The sequence below is a fragment of the Haemaphysalis longicornis genome, unplaced genomic scaffold (genome assembly GCF_048455015.1).
Source record: "Haemaphysalis longicornis isolate Haplotype H1 unplaced genomic scaffold, Haemaphysalis longicornis Haplotype H1 scaffold_2, whole genome shotgun sequence".
NCBI lineage: Eukaryota > Metazoa > Arthropoda > Arachnida > Ixodida > Ixodidae > Haemaphysalis > Haemaphysalis longicornis.
Genome location: NW_027526295.1, coordinates 288,890,903 through 288,913,121, shown reverse-complemented (window position 1 = coordinate 288,913,121; position 22,219 = coordinate 288,890,903). Strand labels below are relative to the sequence as shown.

At 46.4% G+C, this 22,219-nt stretch overlaps 1 protein-coding gene across 1 annotated transcript in view; it reads left to right on the top strand.

The window, feature by feature from the left end:
- Nucleotides 1-21,199, top strand: part of Arpc2 (Actin-related protein 2/3 complex, subunit 2) — a 39,809-nt gene extending 18,610 nt beyond the window's left edge. The window contains exons 8-10 of the mRNA XM_077700868.1: nucleotides 6,684-6,784; nucleotides 14,213-14,313; nucleotides 20,664-21,199. Of these exons, the coding sequence (XP_077556994.1) occupies nucleotides 6,684-6,784; nucleotides 14,213-14,313; nucleotides 20,664-20,688 (227 nt within the window). The 3' untranslated portion in view covers nucleotides 20,689-21,199. The remainder of the gene's footprint in view (nucleotides 1-6,683; nucleotides 6,785-14,212; nucleotides 14,314-20,663) is intronic.
- Nucleotides 21,200-22,219: the final 1,020 nt, after the last annotated feature.

Genomic DNA, 22,219 nt, shown 5'->3' with positions numbered 1-22,219 from the left:
GTGTCTGCTTTGATTGGCATTTTAAAGAGCGGCTAGAAGCGGTCGCTCGAGCGGCCGTGCCACTTCGCGGCCAAAGCCGCCGCCATGTTGCCGCCGCCGGCCGCGGCGCGCGCAGCGTGCGAGAGGTTTTGCGGTGCATATGGGGCGTGCGGGGCGCGTTTTCGCAAGCAGAAAACAACAGCCCGGCCGTTTCTGGAGAAAGAAGAGTGACAAATGGGGAGAGAGAGCCGCCACTTGCTTGTTCAGCAGTCGGGCGCCTCGCCAGCTCGTTCGTATCATCCGCTGGGCCGCGCAGGTCCGTTCGTAACATCCCGAAATTCGTATCACCCAGAATCGTATCATCGAGATTCCACTGTACTGTTACTACAGACTTTTGCGGAATCACGGACAAAGTCTTTTATAACAAGAGTTTGGACTTTTCAACTGTTAAAAACAAATCACACAATAAAAGTATGCTGGTCATTTCTCAAGATTCAGTTACAACTTAAACAGGGTGGTATTTTAGGCCAACAAACCTTGAGTATGACTTAGGTTTTTAAGCAGTTTCATCCTCTTGCGACATTGTGAAGCACATCACAAAATCACATGAACGACTGTTTACATTTGCTGGGCTACTGTTGTATGGCACCTTCTCAAACTTTTGATTCACTCATGCTATTATTACTCTCTTTCACGTCTTCAACCTACAGTTGCATTTCCATTGTCTTCACAGGAATATAAATGAAATGCAAGTAAAGATCTCATTGCTCAGCTTGGAGATTTAGCCAGCTATAGTGTATGAGGGCATACATTTTTTTGTTTCAATGATGTTAACTTTTATATATAAGCATCTTATCTGTTGCACTATAACACTTAAATTCTAAATCCTATCACTTGATTGCCATGACATCACACTTATGCATACTGCAAGTGGATGCAAGAAGTTTCACTTCAAATAATTCACAATTATTTTTAATTGTTTCAAATTGTTTTCGTTTGATCACAACTGTGAGGTAGAAATGCAAACTCTGGAAATGCACCTAACAAATGAATGGTTTCCTGCACTTGAAAAGTCCGCTGTAGATATGCAAAGGTGGACTTGTTAACATTTCAAACTGGTCTGTTATATCCGAATGTATGTTGTAACAGAATCTGCAGTAAAGGAAGTTTAATCAATGGCACAGATAGGAAGACCAACCAAGCATGGCAAATCAGTATGTTGTATCCAAATATCTGTTGTAAGCAGATCTGTTGTAACGAGGTTACACTGTATTTGTTGCTTTTATAGCGGCTGGTTATGCTACGCTTAATGCAGCCCCTGCAAAGCTGTAGAAAAGCCAACTTCAAGTAAAAAATAGAAAGGCTTTATGTTTTAATAATGAACTGTACCTTGGAATCGACCCATTCATTGCTTTCTGTCAGTTACGATGCAATAGAGCACCAGTAGGTTGCAATGTGCAAAAAAAAAAAAAAAAAAAAAAAGCCTTTACTGTGGTGTGAGTTTGGAAAAAAATGTGTGCCAACAAGGCTGTGTAACAAGCTTCAAAGCTTTTCAAGGACGCTGCTGTTTGTAACTACAGTGGAATGTTATTGATATGTTTCCAGTTATTGTGCTTTACCAGCAGGTATGTTTTGAGAGCTCACTGCCCCTAATTTTACCAGTTCAGTATGCGTCCTGAGTAATACTTTTTTGAGGATAATGCAGTGTTGTTTCACGGTCCTCTGGAAAACTTGTCAGCAAAGTTTTACTGTGTTGCATTCATGCTCAGTGTTCTCGGCCAAATGTGCACCTTGATGGTGTTGGTTGTAGCAATGTCAACGATTGCACACACAATGAAGAGCAAGAAATAAAGGATTGTCAAGCAGTGAAATGAGTCGCGCGGTTTGGCTATATCTTAGCCGTCAACAACAAAGGTAGACATTGCATGAGTATTGGCTTCCCTTTATAAGCATAACCTCCAACCTCTTTCATCACAGGTGGCAGATAACAGGTTGATAGAGCTACCAGCAGCATAGACGTTCGACATTGCTTCCTTAAAACCCCAGTGTTTTTTTCCCTACCCTTAGTTAGTGGGCAAGCGATGTGAGCTAGTAGTTTGTTTGTTTATTTATTTATTTATTTATTTATTTATTGTGCCCTCAAGGCCCGGGTAGGGCGTTACAGAGGGTGAGTGGGTGTGATGACTGCATATAAGATACAGGCGAAAGAAATGCAACAGCAGAATGAATGATTACACGACTGAAAAGGCAATACGCACGTAAGAATAAGAGCACCATGGTGCCAAAACAAACCACAATAACAAAAAAAGAAGGGTAGGACACTGGTTGCAAAGGCGTAAAAGAAGACACGCACATGGGCAGAAATGTACAATTCAAAGGCGATATTAATAGACTAACAATAAAGAGTACGTGCATGTGTAATACAATAATACAATGAATAGCGTATTCAGGCGTTGAGACATATTACAGCGGCAAAACAGTAACAAAAAAATACACTAAACAGCCAGGACAACAATAAACAGCCAAAATGGCATGGTCAATGTACACAAAGGTGGTTGAAGCAGTTTACACAGAGAAGTGGGCGGATAAGGCCGATTTAAACAATTTATTATCAGGTATGGACACTAGTTGTTCGGGAAGGTGGTTCCAATCTCGCATTGTGCGAGGGGAAAAATACCTGCGTTGTATTTATGGTGTGAAGATGCAACAACAAGGTCAAATGAGGAAGTGTTACCTTTTGCAAGCCTGTGAACAAGTCGAGCTGTCTGTGTAGCACAGCACCTGGGTCAGTGGCTGGGGTGTGTACACACTGCGGAGCACAGGTCGCACGCTCAGTTCCTTTGGGAGCTGTTTAACACTAAAACATTTAAGACTTTAACACGTTGCGGTGCATCTCAAAAACAAATCAAATCCTCCCCATCTAATAACCACGATGGTTGAAATGGAAAGTTTCCTTCTGCGCGAAAATCAAATGGCAAAGTGCCAAACAAAGTCGAAGCCGCTGCAATCAAAGTTCAAGCGTCAACAGTCAAAGTGCAAACTCAGATGGCAGCGGACGAATCCCTCGTGAGAAAGCTGAGCCCCCCACACCCATTGTTGTTGTTCAAAGTGAAGCCTTCAAATTCGCTTCAAAATTCAAACTGCTTCGATCGTGTCGGAATGGTCCAATGGGATGAAGGTGTCGACTTCATAACGCGAGAGACCCAGGTTTGATTTCGGCCATAGGAGGTGTTTTTTCCTTGTGCCATTGTCATCATCATGTGGCCTTCCATTGTGTAAAGTTGGCTTGCCTGCAGTGTGTTTTAGGGAGCAACACCGCCATCAGTGAGACCAAGAAAGCTTTGCTTTAAAATCCTCCACATGGCCCGAATTGACCCATAGCCCTTCACTGTTGCTTTCCTGGCCCAGCCAAGGTGTAGCTGCAGGTCGTGGGGCCCACATTCAATCTAGAGCAGCACCTTCCACTTTGCCTAAGAGAAACACGAGGGGAACGGCACGGTGTTGCCACCTACTCCATGGCATTGGGCTACTGATCGAAACGGGCGACGTTTGAACTTGGGCCGTGGCAGCTGTTTTCCTGATGGAGGCAGAAAACAAGATTGTTCATGTGGGGGCAGTTTGGTCAGCGTTAAAGATGCCCCAAGCAATCTGAACTAACCTGCAGCCTTCAACTGTGGCACCTGCTACGTGCAGTGCTGCAGCGCACAAACGAAACACTGGCTGGCCTACGTAACTGTGGTAAGACGTGCACCGTAGCTGTGCGCTAGGCAAGGACCCTCTACTCCACAGTTTTTGAAAAAGGAAGCAGAGAAAGCTTCATTGACCTTGTGGCAGCAACAGAATGCCTTTGCTTTCGTGTAAGCATACAGACAATGTATGTGCATTGCTTGTGCCCTTTGCGATCTGCTGTCAAGGTATGGCCGACTTAAGTGTACGAGGTTAAATTTCGTGGCTCTGCTCACCGCGATGCACCCGCATTCTTTGTATACATGATGCGCCATCTCTTGAGAGATAAGTGAAATTTTGTGAGTTTTCTTTGAACACTATAGTGCAGCACGATGTTCAGCATGAGCCTCCTGGATTCAAGAGCGTTTTCTCGTGCGCACTGTTCACTGAAGAAGCATGGCCGCTTTCTCATTGCATGTGTTCTATGGTAGTGCACTGAGCGAAAGTGATAAGTTCAATGAGGAAGGGAATTGCATGCCTCCATCTGTTAGCGATGACAGTGATTCGACAGAAGCGAGTGACAAAGGCCACGACGACAGTGGAGACAGCACCATGTGGATCATCACTCTGTGAGCTACGCATTTTGTCGAAAGACAATGAAATCAATACGAAAGCTTTTTCTCCTGGCATCTAGAGGTTTCCATTGTCAATAGTTTTATGTGGCGGCACACACAGCTGCAAAATCATGGCAAGAAAGAGCAGCTAAACCTGCAGTACCGCTGCAACCTCATTCAACAGCTTGTGAGTGGTCTGAGCGCTCGAGTCAAAAAGTGGGGCCCAACTGCATGTATGGAGTGCAAAAAAAGGCTCGATGGGATGAGCTATTTTATCTGCAAGCTCCCAGGCTGAAGCAGCAAGGACTGGGTTGTTTGTAATGATGGAAAAACAAAAGGAGGCAGGAGGGAAACTGTGTTTTTCTGGAAAACCTGTAGTAGCAACCCTGGCCTGAACCCAGGAGACTGCTTTGAGCAGCAACACATGCTGGTCAAATGTCAGTAAAGGGAATGCAAGAAAAAAAAAATATCCTGCGAGTTTTTCTTGCACAGCTTGTGTTTTTCTTCGCATCGCCAGAAACTGGCAAAATGGTTGCAAACCGGAACGGCCGGAAAGTGGGTAAAAGTTCCAGACTGCAAAGGGTTAAGGGGGGACGCGGGTCTTAGAATGGTCAAAAATGGCCAAAATATCGATTTTGAGAAAATCCAATTTTTGGAATTATTGTACCTTCAAGCACCTGCCTTCAAAATATCAACGCGAAATTTCATAGGGAAATACTTTAAAATCATGTTTTAAAACGCCTCGGGGGCCACGAAATGCCCCGAATTGGGCAAAAGTTGCTTCAAATTCCCGCGCGCCCCGCGGGCGAAGCAGCCGACCGATCGTCGCCATCTTGCTCTTGTTTTGAAGCTTGTTTCTTTGTGCGCATTTTGCGATATCTCAGAATGGCGTCGCTTGAGTAGAACGACCGCCCTTGCCAGTTTTCCGAAGGCACCTTCTTGGCCGCCGATTGGCTAGAGCGGGCGCGCGCGGTTTGAGTTCGCCATACGACCCCTCCCATTGGTCGGCGCGACTGCTGTCATGGCGGTCGCCATCATGGCGTCTGCTACGCGCGTCTGACGGAGTCCGCTCTTCTGGCGCAGCGCTCGCTTAGAGCGGTTTTTTAAGTGCGAATGCACTTCTTAAGCGAGCCTGAATCGTCCGCCGCCGTCGTCCGCATAGCAACAGCTGCGGGTGCGCGCGCTCCTCGTCTTCCCTAGCAACGGGGGGAGATGGGCGCGCGCTACTCTCCTCCTCCTCTCTCCGCTCAGTGACTGCGGGTGTTGGGCGCCTCCTCTCCACTTCGGGCGGGAGAGCTCTCGCTCGCGTAGCGGGCGCTCCGCATTCCGACGCGTGAGGGCGCTCGTGTAGCCCTCGCCGTAACGGCGGGCGCTACTCTCCTCCTCCTCTCTCCGCTCAGTGACTGCGGGTGTTGGGCGCCTCCTCTCCACTTCGGGCGGGAGAGCTCTTGCTCGCATAGCAACCGTGCATTCGCACTTACACACTCTCCCCCTCGGGGAAGTGCGAGGGAATTTTTTTTTAGTTTCTTCTAATTCTTCCATCGCGTACTTTCGCGAGTGATGCCAGGAGACGTACGTTTTAAGAAAACGACCCGTCATGCGTACGGGAAGCGAAGCGTCGCCCACCTATCCCAAAGTCGCGTGGTGCGACTTCGGGCCGCTCGACTCCGCCGGATGAGAATCGTTCGCCGCCTCGTATTGCCTCGCCTGCCCCATCGCCTGCCCCATCGGTTCAGCCAACTTTTATTAGAAAGTGAAGTTGATTGATTGATTGATTGATTGATTGTTGGGTTTAACGCGCTGACGCGATGCAGGTGACACCGTAGTGGAGGGCTCCGGATAAATTTTGACCACCTGGGGATCTTTAACGTGCGTCGAAATCTCGTACACACGGGCATTTTCGCTTTTTGCCTCCATCAGAAAAGTGGCCGCCGCAGCCGAGAATCGAACCCGTGTCCTCGTGATCAGCAGCACGACACCTTAGCCACTGAGCCACCGCTGCGGGTACAAAGTAAAGTTGGGCGGAAAACTTTTACTTGGCCACATCTTATTGCGTTTGCCCTTGAACAAAAAGTCTTGAAAGCAAGGTGGGTGCAGTTATAGCAAGCAGATTCATTTTTCAGTGTCACAAGGCACACAACAAAATAGCTCTGCTGCTCCCTGCTGATAGCAGTTGGAAAAAAAAAAGAATTCCACACAATGCATCGACTTGCGTGGTGTCTTCAATTTTTTTATTCTTAGACTTCACATATGAATTGTACCCATTTAGCCAACACCTTTGAGTCTAATATTCATGAAATGCAAAGAATTTTGTTACTGCTGCGTGTAGGTACTTGGAACGTACTTACTGACTGCACTGGTCGCCCTGTTGTTTTGTTACCCTGTTCCCTCTTTTTTATTGTTGCTTTCCCACCTTTGTTGCAGTGCTTTTTCCCAGGCATACAAACCGCCAGGCACGGGACAACACGATAAACCTGATCCACATCTTTCGGGACTACTTGCACTACCACATCAAGTGTTCCAAGGTGAGACGGTGCAGAATTTGACAAGGCTGACAAGCTGAGGTGCTTTTAAAGGGGCACTGACACAAAAATTTTGCATCTTGTTTTTTTTTTTTTTGTTGCGATAAGTAGCTAGTGACCTACTTATAACCTGTAGAAACCTAATTTGCTTCAGCGTGCGACGGTTGTTTAATTAGAGGCATTTTCAATGCGGCCAGTCGCAGTTTCGGTTTCAGCGAGTGCCGCGAAACGATGGATTTTGTGGATTTTGTGTGAACAAAGCTGACCACGTGACCGTCGGAGGGATATCACAGAGCAGAGCCGCCGTAGCACTGTCGAATCCGCATCGACGGCAGTTTCTGCGAATGCCCCCACGTACTGATCTCGTGAGGCGCTTAATTAAAAAGCGACCGTGGATGTGACGCAGGCGCTGCGAGTGCAAATGCTACCGCGGCTAAAGAACGACACGTGACGCTCGAGACGGTGGGTGGCAAGACGCGTGCTGGCAGCAGCCGGCCGGTCTGCCTACAGGTCCGCCTACAGATGTGTTCGGCTTACGGCTTAGCACTGTGGCGAATATTCGAGTGCCGCTCTCGTAAGCCGTGCAGATGACAATTTTTAATGCAACCCGCCATCGCATCATTAACTCCTTTCTCATGTAAGCCCCCATGGTTGGGACTTGGGGACAATGTCGTGCAGCGGTAACAAGCTATCTCTTGAGCTACCTGCGCCGGCCTGGACCACTTCGCGGCCGTGGCCGCCGCCTGCACAGCGACCGTGCGGCTAGCTCAGTGGGCTTTTCGTGCCTCCGGCGCGTTTTCGCATCCAATGGTAATAAACAGTAATAGAAACAGAGTGCCTGGAATCGCTGTAGAACTTTGGCCGCGGCCAGCTGCCCGATGAGCTGACGAAATCACAGCGCCTCCGCCGCCAACGATCGGGTCGTTCGTTCTCGAGAGCAGAAGCTCCACCCTCCAGCCCTCCGATTGGAGCAGCGAGCCGGGCGAGCCGGCGAAAAACGCCGGCAGTGCGGAAGTGGCAAACACAAACTCGTGACGTGTTTGGATGTTGTTTATTTACACAATATCCTCGGGATGTCGATTGCGCGTGGTCCTCTGCTGGCTGCTCGGTTGCGTTTCGCACACTTCAAAATTGATTTTAAATATGTTCTAGGCTGTATTCGCCGCTGATATTTTGCAGATGATGTAAATGTGTTCCCACCAATCTATCTCCGAAGTTATCTCGCCTTCAAAATTTTGTGTCAGTGCCCCTTTAAAAAAGCCTGAATTGCCCGTTAAAGGGACAGGCAAGTGCTTTCTGTGGAGTGCGTGTCCTCTAGCCCATGTGAAAGCCAGCATTATGAGTGGGGTAACCACACAGAATTTCTGAATAAACTGGCGGAAATAGTCTTTGATTTAGCACTAAACTTTCTGAAATCCTAAAGGTGGCACCACGTTCTGTGGAAGTGTGACACTACTGTACATATTGCCGCGAACCATGTATAAGTTTATTGTTTGTTTTTGCTGTTCGGCCATGCCCGGTTGTGTTATCTGTGTCCCAAGCGAAGCGTGTCTTCCATTCTTTATTTTTATGCCGCACGGGCTATCACATTCAGATAAGCAGACTGTCTCGCCCTAACGTCACTAGCCCAGAATGATCTTCTTTGATCTACAATGTTCTGGATGTAAATCGACGGTTGGAGAAACACTCGCGCCGAAAAATAAAAGCCTGCAGAGCAGGCACCGCGGCTTTAGTTCGAATCGTCGACACCAGTTTACGCACGTCGCTTTGTTGATTGCTGTATCGCCGCCTTGTATTCTTTGAGTTGTTAGGGGAGCACAAGTTCGCTCCAATAAACTTGTTTTTCTTGAAGACAACTGCGTCGTCTTTGGCAACGTGACAATATACAAACAACTGCATCGGCTTCAATGCGTGACTCAAAAACCGCATAAAAATGTAGGAAAGGCTGGATTTTATTATTGTTCCAGCTGGGGACGAGTTTTTGAATGCCTCTTTTTGTCTTGCGTGAGGTTCAAAGTGTTGCCACACGGCCCACTCTCATGGTTGCCACCATTCATTTTGGCAGCATACGTGAGGCTGGTGGATCCAGAAGCCCCACCAGTTTGGTTCAGCATGTTTTAAGGAATGCCCTTTCATTTGGGATACTCCACAAAAATTGGTGGTCTGTCCCTTCGAGCTCTTAATAACCCTGAATTCTCGCAGTACATCATGAAGCAGGAAGGCATTACAGCCATTTTCTGTTATGTCAGTGACCCTGAGTCCAAGCAGAACAAGTGTCCTTGTGCTTGGTGCCCCTGCAGCAGTCCAAGAATGAAGCTACATTATTCGTAGTTGCTTGTAGAGACCAGCCACTCAAGTGGAGATTTTTCATTACGTAATATCCCTTGGCAAGCATTCTAGGTAAAGTTGGTATATACTTGCACGAATTTAAAAGAGCTGCACTTGGTCCCTTGTTTTTCTGCGGCACTTCTAAGTGCTTGAAAATCTCCTGGGGAATGAAAACAACAGGGCAGCGGAAGGGGCGTGGGAAGACACAGACACCTGCAAGGTTTTTTTCTGTCCTAAAAACCACAAGTGTCGCCTGTGTGCCGCCTTCCGTAGTAGCGAGCTTGAAGGTGAAGTACATGTGGGCAACACCTTTTCCTACTGCTACAACCAGTGGGAGTATCTGGAATGGTGCATACCATATGTCGCCACTGCTTAGCACACGGGTATCCTTAAACATTGTCGGGAGACCTCCGTGTTGCTCCTTGGTTCGTACATCCTTGTCGTTCTCACCGACACTGGCACCCAGAACTGTTGTCTGTCGTAAAGAGTTAGGCAGTGTTTTCATCTTGGGGCACCAGCCAGCGGCAAGGCCATATGCAGTGAAGTAGCCATCCAGATGTTGCCTTGTAGATTCTGAATCAACGGGGCTACAAGTGGGAAAGATCCCTTATTGCACACCTAGCTTCCTTTAGATAATGGCTGCATGAAAAATGTGTAGCACGCAGCCAGCAGTTTTTATAAAGAAACATCAGATATTTTACAAAAATCCTTGTGCATATTTCAAACTGCTAGTTGTAAGCTTTTGTTCTATATTTGTGATCAACACACTGCAGTGCAGTGCAGACCACTTATGATGTAACCGCTCCCAGTGCGGGACTGGATATGGTGTGGGCTTTTGTGACCACCAGTTTGCCTCTCATGCAAACCAAGGCAGAAGCACACTGCTTAAAGGGACAGACAACCGATTTTTGTCGAGTATATATTCTCTATCCCAAATGAAAGGGCATCACTTAAAGCACCTTGACGAGAAACGGTTTTGCTGATAACTCCCTAGAGCTTTTTAAATCGAATTTTTTGATCTACGAGCCGTATGTGTCCCTCCCAAAACTAATGCTGGCAACCATGACATAGAGTAGCTTGGCAACATACTTTTGTCTGTATGCGATATAAAAAACGATATTTAAAAACTTGTTCCCAGCTAAAAAAAAGTTTGAATCACAGGCTTTCCTGTTCCTTTATGTGTTTTTTAATGCAACGGTCTATTTTGCACAAATGCTCCATCTGTTGGGCTAGACGATAGGTAGAATCTGGCTTCACGTTGTGGATGCGGGAACTTCGATTCTCCCCGGGCGCGACGGTTTTTTTTTTTTTTTAAAGCTGCCGTTGGTGTATTTGGAAACTGAAATCAAATATTTTGGCAGAACAAACACCGCTGATTCAGGCAGAATCGTCAAAGCTCCTTCGCTGGGTCTGTTTACTGAACGCGGCCATTGATTCTGGGCGTGGAGGCTCAGTTAGCCACACTGAGAGGCATGCTGAGAGGCACCCAGCGACGGCGGGCGGCGTGTCTTTAAAAATTTCAGAATAATGTTTAGAAATACATATACAATTTAACCTTGTACAAATACTTGTGTTAAAAGGTTTTCAATACGCAAATAAACGTTTCAGCAGTTACAGTAGCTGCTAGGTTTGCAGGTCACGTGACAGGGACACATATTGTAGTGTCAAGTTTCGACACTACGAACCGCCACCCTTCCGATTTCAGGAAGTTTGCTGCCAAATTAAAATTGTTTCCACCAGTTTGTTTAGAAATTGCTTGTACTTATCGGGCTATATAAAACGCTGGCTTTCATATGAGCTAGAGAACATATACGCGACAAAAATCGGTTGTCTGTCCCTTTAAAATGCGGTCGCCCGAAGCACGATGCCAGTTACGTAGAGCATTTTGGAGAGGATCCCATTGATCAACCAGAGCAACTGGCACGTTTCAGGGTCCCAAAGAAAGGGAAAGAAGAAAGGAGGAATCAGCCACCGAATGCAGTGCAGGTTCTGCCTTAACCTCACCTTGGAAAGGGGGAAAAAGATAAGGCAGAAGTCACAAAAGCCTGCGTTCTGATCTCACTGCGCCAGCACTATTGGCTGGGCTAATGCCACCAGTATGGCTGCCATTCTTCCAAACACCAGGGATTGGCAAATGCGCTTTTTCAAAAACAAAAATATATATATAAAGTTGAAGCCACACCTACTGTTTTGAAAAACTTTGCAGCAGCAGATCATGTGAAAAAAAAAGTGAAATTAACATTGTGCCCCCGTGGTGTTTGCTTGAATGATGCTAAATAAGAATTGCTTGGTACAGAGCAGTACCAATTGTAGCACAGTTTCTTTCTGGCTCCCGCCACATACATTTTAAGAAGTCCACACTGTATGTCTGGTATTTTTCATGGGACCAGGTGTAATGCTGAAAAAATTCTGCACCCCTCCATCTAATGCCGATGATGGTTGAACACAAAGCTTGTCGTGATGGATTCTTTGATTGGCCAATCCCACCGTGCGAGCACTTTTTAGAACACCCACAGCAACTCTCGGGTGTGCAGTCCGTAGGCCTAACGCTTGGCTGTGGGGTGTGCAGCACAAATCAGTGCCTGCTGCTTGGCGTTCACTTCGACCGTGTGAAAATGGAGCAGTCAGAACGCGAGAGACCCAGGGTTGGTTTTGGCCACGGGAAGCATTTTTTGCTTTCACTTCACCCACAATCATTCATCATCATCATCGTTGGAGAAGGTTGGCTTCCCTGCAGGGTGTATTGGCATACCACGGCATCGGTGAGGGCACGAAAGCTTTGCTCTGAAGCTTAACTGCGAAGACCAGTGAGCCCCTCTAAAAATGCCACTTTAGACAGTAGTAGTAGTGGCTGTGGTGCTGGTACATTCCTGTGCCCCTGATGGGTTAAGAGGAGAAGGGACCAGGGGGAAGGTGGTGTCTCCTATGTCCCTATCCTCCCTTCTTCCTCAGCCTGGGCCATTCAGACGACCCATGAGCAAAGCAGTCTACCATCGCTCCACGTTCCGTGCATTTACAGAGCCACTCTTAGCATTTGCTGTGTCATTTTGGCTCTGCCGGGCGCAGCACGAACATAACGTGTGCATACGTAAACGTGGTAGCCCTTGGTTGGCATCATGTAAAGGTTTGTCTGCATTGTCTGGATCATGATTGTGAACCAACTAGCCCGTCTTCACACTCCAGTGCAGCTTGTCTGGAGATTGGTAACCCTCTCCTGTAGCTGTGGCCACTATTTGCCAAAAAATATACACCGCTCAAAATTCTTTCTGTCAGGCTTTGTTTTGCCTAGTGCAGGGGCGAGACAGCTGTGCATATTGCGCTGGTTTGGTACAAATTTGTTTTCCTGCGCCAGGATGCTCCATGTTTGAAGCGCGGACAGACGAAACACAAGAAGAGGACAGCACGAGCGCTTGCAGCAGAACGAAAAGTTGAGCTAGTGGGATCTGATTCATATTTGAAGCGCGGACGGACGAAACACAAGAGGACAACACGAGCGCTTCAGCAAAACAGAAAGTTGAGCTAGTTGGATATGATTCATGTTTGAAGCGCGGACAGACGAAACAGACAGACAAACATGAATTAGATCCGACTAGCTCTGCGCCGGGCTGCTGCAAAAGCTTGAAAATTGCAAAAAGTGTGCCAAACTGCTCCAAAACAGTCTGAGAGCCAAGGATTATAACGCTCCCGCGGCAGTATTCAGTGGGGAAAAATGCTTACTGACGGCATAATTTTCCAGCACCCTCAAGGTGATGCTGTTTGTAAAGGCTTAACTGATTGATCATTCAATACAAAACCTGCATAAAATTGTTCCCTAAATAGTTTTTCCTAAAGTCACAATGTCGGGTTGCACGTTATATTTTGTGCGTTTTTAAAGTTTTCCCATCGAAAACCAGTCCAAAGTCCTGTAGAAAAAATAATAATGTTTACTGAGGTGACAAACTACTTGTTCAAGTTGATAAAAAAATGGCAATTTTTGGAGCGTTGTATCTCCAGAACGACATTACTGGGCACTGCCATCTTGGTGAGGTGAAGATTGGAAAATGGCCGCTGGGTGAAGCACTTGCTCGTGGTTCAGGCTAGTTCATTCTAGTTTAGGCAGACCGCTCTTCCTAGATTTCTACCGTGCTTTTTCGTTATGGGGGAGGCTAAGATTACATTTGTTCGTTTGATCTGTTAGGGGAAGTTTCGCGACTCGAAAGACGGAGTTCGTCAACGACAACAAAACAACGTGGTGCCCGCGAATTCGCCGTGTTACGGCATTGAGTGGGTGGTGTGGTGCGTGCTTGAAGTGAAATTTCAGACTCATGGCGGTGTTATAAAACCCTGAGTTATTGCTGCCTTTGACAGCAACCTTGCGAGCGGCGAGAATGGGACAGTCGACACTGCAGAAGGGGCGGCGCAGGCTACATCGCCGCAAATGTCCAAGCAGTGTCCGATAGCGGAAAGGGCTATTATTGCTGGCTAGTATTAATGGTTCATCTATCTGAAGTGAAGTTTAATACCAAAAGAGAGGTGGCTAAACATACCAACGTTACTCAAATTACGATCGTAGTGAACGTGCACCTTGGGGATTGAAATAGGAACGCTGGTGGGGTGCGACGAATGTCTCCTCGCTTTGCGCAACTTTTGCCATTGCTCTACACTTGTGCATAATGCTGAGTCTTGGATTAAAAAAATAATAATTTCGGCATTCGCATGAAAATAAAAATGCCTCACAATTGCTTAGTTTTTCAATTCGGTATTTTCAACGGCGCTCCACACTATGTAAGCTTAATAAGAAAAAGGTTGTGGTACTCTAATAGAACGTTGGGGTACTCTACGTTGTGGTACTCTAATAAAAAAAAAATTTTTTTTCAAAGGCTGTTTCAGAAACAGTGTTATGTATGTTCAAAACCAATTAAAAAGTGCACTTTTCCCCCTGAGTTGCCAAAAATTTGATTTTTTTAGGTTCATAAGGGGACATAATAACTGCTCCAAATCAAATTCTTCTGCTCCAAAATTGAGATTTTGCGGCTCCAAAAACTACTCCCAAATCTGATTCAACTGTCTCACCCCTGCTAGTGCTTTGCCTAATTTGGGCTCGCATGCCCACATCCACTGCAGGCCTACATCCACTCCCGGATGCGAGCCAAGACGTCCGACTTCCTCAAGGTGCTCAACCGTGCAAGACCAGAACCGAAGTCTGTAGAGAAGAAGACAATCACGTAAGCATTGCGGCCATACACCCCGTCCCCATTTTTTTCTTTACCTCTAGGCCACCAAAAGGAAGTGAATTCAGTTCGCTCACCTTTTTGGTGCTGCAAAATTGGTCTGGCATATTGCAGTACCAGGTTTGCGAGGTATTTGAGAACACTATTCCTTATCACCATTGGCACCAACAGGCTCATCATATACCGTATTTACTCGCGTAATGAACCCATTTTTTTCTAGAAAATTCGGCATAAATTTGGGCGGAGAGTTTATTATGTGGGAAAAAATTGCAAGAGATTATTAAAAGTTGAAATTTCATACAATAAAGTTGCTAAGAGAAGCACTGTTAGAGCCTTACCATTTTTGTAAAAACACGTAGGTAATTATGTAATCAGATTTCCTTTTTATTCCCAACATGCTAGTCATATGGAGCCGTCCTCCTCACTGAAGTCTCTTGCGGCTTCACATTTGTTGTCAGCCCACAGCACACCGTCTTCCCTGCCGTAGGGCACTTCAAAATATTTTTTCCGACACTGGGAAACTTCCCATCTTTGGGCCCACGAAACACGCGGCGATCCCTGTTCACCACCCAAAAACCTCTCGTTTTCACCCGTAGTGTACACGCACTGGGTCAACACTGAAGTGCCGCCCAGCTGCGCAGTTTCCACGTGCATCATCGCGTGCTCCACCACTTTCAGTTTAAAACCGGCTGTGTAGCTCGTACTGGCCCATCGTACAGCGCGCACCAGGAGCACAAAAAAAAGGCCGCAACACAACTGAACAACAAAACCACGGAGCGACGTCACGGAACAACAAGAGCAAAGGAGTGCAGAGTACGCCTAGTGCTTTGTTTGCACACTGCCAAAACCAGCCGGAACAACAAAGAGCAAGGGAAGAGTGTGGAATACGTTTTGTGCTTTGTTCACACGTCTCAACGTTTCTATGGCGCAAGAAGGTTTGTTTTGCGCTCAGCAGGTGGCGCTCCGCAAGCGCGCAATTTTTAATGTGTGAGCCACGGCATTCAAATTCACGTCTCCAGCTACTGTTGAGATTTCTTTTTGTTAGAATGCGTTTTTAGTATTTCTAGTAGGCGGTAGGTTTGGGCAAGTTGGTAATCCATGCTGTACTTCCATTGCGCACAAAAGTAACGAAGACTGGAGAGAGATGACACGAGACAGAGCGCTCTGTCTCGTGTCGTCTCTTTCCAGTCTTCGTTACTTTTGTGCGCAATTGAAGTACAGTGTGGAAGAACGTCCGGGGAGGCAAGGCAGGAGGCCGTTCGTTGTCTGGGAAAAGCAGATATTTTTGCATTATTCACAGCGAACCGTCTTCAAAGCAGCCCTCTTGATGCCGCGCCTGGTCATCGTCTTCTTCATCCGGGTGTGTTCTGTTGAGCTTGGTGCCTGCTTCGCCCTCGACTTCACCAAAAGTTCCAGCAGTCGCCCCCTTGTCATGCATACTGCGCAGTTTGTTGAAAGATGGAAGCGTACAAGTTGACAGAGGAAATGAAACGCCATGCAGTCCTCGTCGCCCTGGCTGCGCACCACAGCGACTTGGAAACTGCTACCTTTTTGAACTTAACGAAGTCTTTCGTTTACAAGGTGCGGACAGAGCTGATGTGTTGTGGCGGTGATGTGACATCCGTGGTGAAAAGGAAAAAGCACAGTCAGCAGTCAGACATCATCAGAACCCCTGATTTTCTCTGCTGGCTGGAAGTCATGTCATCATGAGTGACGATCCAGGGCAGTCAAAGCGGGCCATTGCGAAGGAGCTCCCCGTTGCCGAGTCGAGTGTCAGGCTTGCTATGCACGAGGACTTGAGGTACCACTCCTATGTCATGGGGAGGGGGCAATTCATGTCCAATAAAACTCTCGAGAATCGTCTGCTCCGGCCCAAGAGCGTGCTAATAAACAAGCTGAAAAGACCTGAGGAGCCAGGGATGCTCTTTTTTTTTAAGATGAAAAGAACTTTGACCAAGACCAAAAAGTTAACCGCCGTAATGACAGGTGGCTTTGCGCAAGCGCTGATGAGGTGCCTACTGTGATGCACACAAAATTTCTGTCATCTCTGGTGGTGTTATCCATCGTCGGCAATGAAGGTGACGACTTGCCGCCACAGTATTTTGCACAAAGACCCGCGTTAATGCTGCCACGTGCATGGATGTGCTTTCTACCGTTGTAAAGCCATAGATAGAGAGTGTTTCCAAAGGCAGACCATATGTCTTTCAGCAAGAGTCGGCTCCTGCCCACACTGCCTGCGTCACCCAATAGTGGCTGGCTGAAAATTTCTACAACCACATTACCCCCACCTTGTGGCCTGCGAGTTCCCTAGATTTAAATCTGCTCGGCTACCATATGTCTGGGGTGTCCAACAAAGAGCCACGTAATACAAGACTCGCAAAGGCCGCCATTGCTCACTGAATGGCCAATGCCGGATCCGTGCATTCAGCCATTTTCAAAGCTGAATCGAATCCCTTATTTCTGCCGATGGCAGATTCATTGAGTAGTTATGGAAATAAACCATAAGAGAAGTATTTCGCAAAGTTTGGTGAAAATATGTCTGATTTTGCTGGAGATATTTTGTTGTGCTTAAAGCTAACATTCTGTTCTCAAATACCTCGTGCACCTGGAACGTAGACTTTTTTCCCCTTGTGTTTTCTTGTGGGCTGTGGGTGCAATAGCAAAGTGTCTCCTGCAGGTTCCTGCCATGTTCCATTATAGTCGGTCTCGTGACAGCAATAGAAGGAACTGTGCACAAGCGCACCGAGTACTCCTTGCTCCTGGTCTCCTTGGACCACTTTAAGTGTAACAATTATAGAGCGCCAACTTCAGAGGGCCACTGCATGTATCGCAAAACAGCGCAGGTGCACGTTGTAGGGGACGGGACGCATTCTCTCTGCCGACGGTGCTACCGCTTATTCGGGCTGCTTGCTTTCTCGCACCAGCTGCACCTGTTGCTTGCAACAGTACATGTTGCGTGTATGCACGTAGGGGGAATTGTGTGTGGTTTATTCTGGCCGTAGGATTTTTAAAACAAACACCAAAGAACGTCTTTTGGGAGGGAGCAGAGAAAATGCTGGTCATTCTGAGTTTAATTCTTAGGTTTAACTTGACTCCCTGCAAACTTAAATAATTTTGCATAACAAAACGGAAGTAATTGCAGTGTGCCTGCAGAACATTATTTTATGCCTGGAAGGGCGTTGCACACTGATCACATTTAGGGCAGTCAAAGCAGAAAAAACGCATTAGTGTGGGCTTGTTGGTACATTCAAACGGGACCTGAAAGTCTGAACAGGCCATAAATAATGCCTAACAATTTTACTCTGGAATCAAGCAACGCATATGCTGCTTGGTGCCGTTTCCAACAATATTTTCATGTGCAGAATGAAAATGGAGCGCAAAATTAACTCTGGGTTAGAATTTAGGCGTGTTGCTGATTCACAATGTCAGGTACTTGGAGCTTGTTGTTAGACATCATGCACAACGTTGACTCTGCGAGACAGGAACTGGCTGTGTTAGGGCCGTTACACAACAATGCCATGTAATTAGTTTCCACTGGATTCGGTTGTCTGCCGTGGTGGCTCAGTGGCTCAGGCGTTGTGCTGCTGAGCCCAAAAGGTTCGATCCCGGCCGCAGTGGCTGCTTTTCGAATGGGAGCAAAAAGCGAAAATGCCCTTGTGTCAAGATTTCGCCACACGTTAAGCATCCCCAGGGGTCGAAAACAATCCGGATCCCTCCACTGTGGCATGCTTGGTAGCCCAGCTTTACTTCTGGAACTGATTTCATACCCTGCTCCTTCTTCGATCATTCTCTTTGTCACGAACTGTGCCTCAAAACGCAGGAAAACTTAATTGGGATATCCTGCTGGTAGTAGTACCACTAAGTGCCGGCTTTTCATTGAACTGTAACGGTTGACATTTTTGTCCAACCTTGGTTGAACCAATTTTTAGAATGGTAAAGACATTTGGAAACACGAAAAGCACTTTTTGTATGTTTGTGCCAAGAACTGGGCATATACGTGCATTTAGTGTTTTGTGTGGACAGCAGGTGACCATAGCTGCAAGCAGCAGTGACACGACTACAACATAAAAAGAATTGTATGGGCCTCCCAAAGCTTTGCAGCTCAGTAGAAAGCATAGTGATAACAGCAATGTTTCCTGCACTTAGAAGAAACAGGCAACAGCAGCAATCTTTATATTATCCTTATGGTATGTTTGATTGAGATATTGATACCCCTGCACCCGCACAAGTAACGAGGCACCAAACTCCCGATGAGTGCCAAGTTATTCATGGATGTGGATTCAGCACTGGCGTGTTGAATTAGCCTGGTGCCGTGTGCCACCGACCTGCATGGTGAATGTAGCCACACTGCGTTGCTACCACAAGGTGGCTATCAAAAGCAGTGAATAGGGGAGGCTCCAAGCAGGCAACCATGCATGCTAAGCTCACTTCCAGTTTTGCAATCACATCGCAGAGACTATAAATAGTATGAACGTTTTCTAGTTATAACATTCATCTCATGAGTAGGTATCTCTTTTCACTTTTTTCTGGATTTACCTTTACCGAAAGCTTGATTTCTGATGCAAACAGAGCCACTTTGAAAGCGATCTCGGGGGCCCTTTAAATCTGCCCTTGAATTGCCGATTTGTTCACTATGACAGGGCAGATAAGCACGGAGGGGACAATGGAGAGGCTGAGCATTTCAGATAAGGCAAAGACAAGCAGTTGTCCCCGTGGCTTCATGCTTTGAAAAGCACAGCAAATCCGTGTGCAGCCTGCGGCAAGTTTTACTTGAATGATCAGCTTACCCAATATTTACAGCCTTCTCCAAGCGACAGCAGCATTGTGGAATGGATCTAGATTGCTTGTTCACACACTACTGCCTTCTTCAGCTACTTGAAAACAATTTTAATATCATTTTTATTTTGTTGGCAATCAACAGCCAGACTACATTTATGCGTAATTTGCCCTCATCGATGCCTATTACACAGCACGGTTTTGTTTGGTTACCTTACCATTGGAGCAATTAAGAGGATCGTAAACATTGCCTAATCAATCTGTCAGCTTACAGATGGGGCATACTGCAATTAGTTCCGCTTCTTTATACAAGTTTTGTTGAAGTGAAGAATTAAACTTGCAATGACCAACATTTTCTCTGCTCCGTAGGGCCCAAAAGATGTCCTTTGGTGTTTATTTGAAAAATTTTGTTGTTTGCTGTTACAGAAGCAAACAGGGTTGTATGCTTCTTAATCTCTCTCTATTTGTTATTTCTACCTCTCTTCCTTTAGCACACATATACAGTCAGCGAGCAATTTTTCAGACCCACTGGGGACGATTAGAATCTTTGAATAATCAAGCAGCGAGAAGCAACTAGCATAAATAACTGAATAAAAGCACTGATATGTTGCTACACACTTGGCAGTTCCAGCAACAGGGGCCGCGTTTTCAAGCAGGCAGAAAAACCAGTGCCAAGATAGCAGCTGTATGCTGTGCATGTGTCTCAGGAGGAGCATATCTGTCCCACGGACATTGCTGCACAGTTAAGTGGCACCAGCTGTGGTAGTGTAGCACACTGGCAAGTCCACCAGGGGCATTTAACAGACTGCAAACAGGCTTACGCCACCCGTGCTGTGCGTGAACCAGAAAGTTGAAAGGACTGATGTAGCACAAGCTTTCTCTGCAGTTAATTAAAGCAGTTTGGCACCTAGCTGTGAGTGTTGGGTGCTTGGTGCTCGTTTAAGTCACACAGTGCATCCACTAGTTAAGGCTGAGCGAATTTCCTTTAGTGACCCTTCAGATGCTTGCCGATAGGGCATTACGTGTAGTGCCGCGCATACTGTGTAGTGTGGTGCGCACATTAGTGTTTGAAAAGCGATTCCCAGTGGGAGGCATCACAGTCAATGGTGGATTTGATGGAGGGGAGAGGAAGCATAGAAGAAGGAGCTTGCTTCCCTTGGAGTGAGAGTGTTCATCTGCACTTAGTGCATGACCTGTGAGAGTAAGCAACGGAGCTGTCACAGAGGCTGCGATTTGTACTTGTGGGATGCTGCAAGTGTTAATACTTGTGTCAGCATGGGCTTGCACGCCCATAAAGAATCTGCAGCAGATCATCCTTTTTTATTTTCCTCTGTGTGTGATGCAGCGGATCGGCCCCACGAGAGATCAGCACAGACACCTTTTCACGCTCTGAAGATCTGGTCTTGTCATTGAAAGTTAGACAGACACATAATAGAATGTAGTCGCCGTTTTCTGTCAGAGCAAAATGTGGGAACCGAGCCAATGTATGGGGATAATGTCTCTTGTCAATGCTTTGACGGCAAGGATTTTTGGTTTTCCTCACTGTTCTTCCAACTTTTCGGTTTCAGAGGACGGACGTTCACCCGCAACTAGCAATGACAGGCCGTATTTTCCATGCAAAGGTCTCAAGGAGGCTTCAATTGTTTAACCTTGGCACACAAGAGGCAATGGACCCGATGGAGTTTTTAATTTATATGCCACAAATGCTTACCAGTCTTGTTGTGTTTGGCAGAAGATGCAAGTTTATGCTTCCTTACTTTTCCGTTATACCCTTATCTTCTACCGCCCTGTGTCTCTCTCTCTCTCTCTCTCTCTCTCTCTCTCTCTTTCTCCTGCTTTCATTGTGTTTACGGTTCAAGTTTTTGGGGGGGCCAAGTGAATTTTGTGATGATGAAAGTAGGGCGCTCACTTAGGTGCAGATGGATAATGCTGAATACCCCTAGCTGTTTACAGTGTGGTTAGGCATGCCTGCATTTTTTTGTATATCGAGCACTGATTTCTAGGCGCATAGGAAATCTAAAACCACTGGTTGCAGCAGTTTGCAGAGACGAATGTTGTGCGCTGTACATACCATGATAAAGACGATTAAACCAAGTTCTTTATATGCCCGTCTGTTGTGTCTCCATCATGCTAGCGATTTATATTAAACAAATGTGATTATGATTAGTGAACGAGCAAAAAAGAAAACATGCTGTACAGCTTTTTAATGGAAGGTTGCATGTGTGGTGCGGATTTATGCTTTATATTTCCCACTAAATTGCTGCAGACACCGTTTTTGGATATTGTAAGAAACGTCTTCTGTCATAGAAAGGTTCTGTACTGCAGCAACTTTTTCCTAATTATTTAGCTTGCGTCACATGTCGTTTGTGCCGCTTTCAACAAGAAAAAAAATTTAAGAAGGAGGTGTCGAATGCACTGCTATTTATTCTGCTCGCAATAATGTAGAATGAAAATGCTTGCGTTTGCACTCGAAGAAAATATGTGCAATAGACTGTAGTTTTCACTTAGTTCTGTGTGTAAAGGATCTGTGGATTTTGCCATATTTGTTGTGGTCTGTGCCTAGCTTCCACAATGTGAGCCGTCATGAAACTTGATACACAACGCCTGTGTGTTTGAGATGTCGGGCGCACGTTAAAGATCCCCAGGTGGTCAAATTAATCCGACGCCCTCCACTACGGTGCACCTCATTGCCTGTGTAGCGTCAGTGGGTTAAACCTCATAATCAATCAATCAAGCTTGATACACATTCTTGAAGGCTTGTACGCACCAAGCCCTACTGTGTAGCTCGCTTTAGTTATGGCCATTTTACCTTTGAGATTCAACCGTCTCTCTTCCTGTGTAGTCCTGGTGCATCAAGCTCTGGCCATTCAGACTGCATGGCCAGAGCTTCTACAGCATGTCGTGGAAAGTGCCTTGCCTGGGCAGGCATTGACTGCCTGCATCAGCTACCTTGCTTCCAAAACATGCTGCTGATGCAAAATAAATGAAGCCTTTGCTCAGCCTCTTTTACATGGAAATGTTCAGCTCTAATCAACAAAGCTGAAGCATACAATCTCAGCTGAATTATGGACAGAGGGGCAAGCTTTTCTTTGTCTTACTGGCCATGGACAGCAGTGTTTGAATG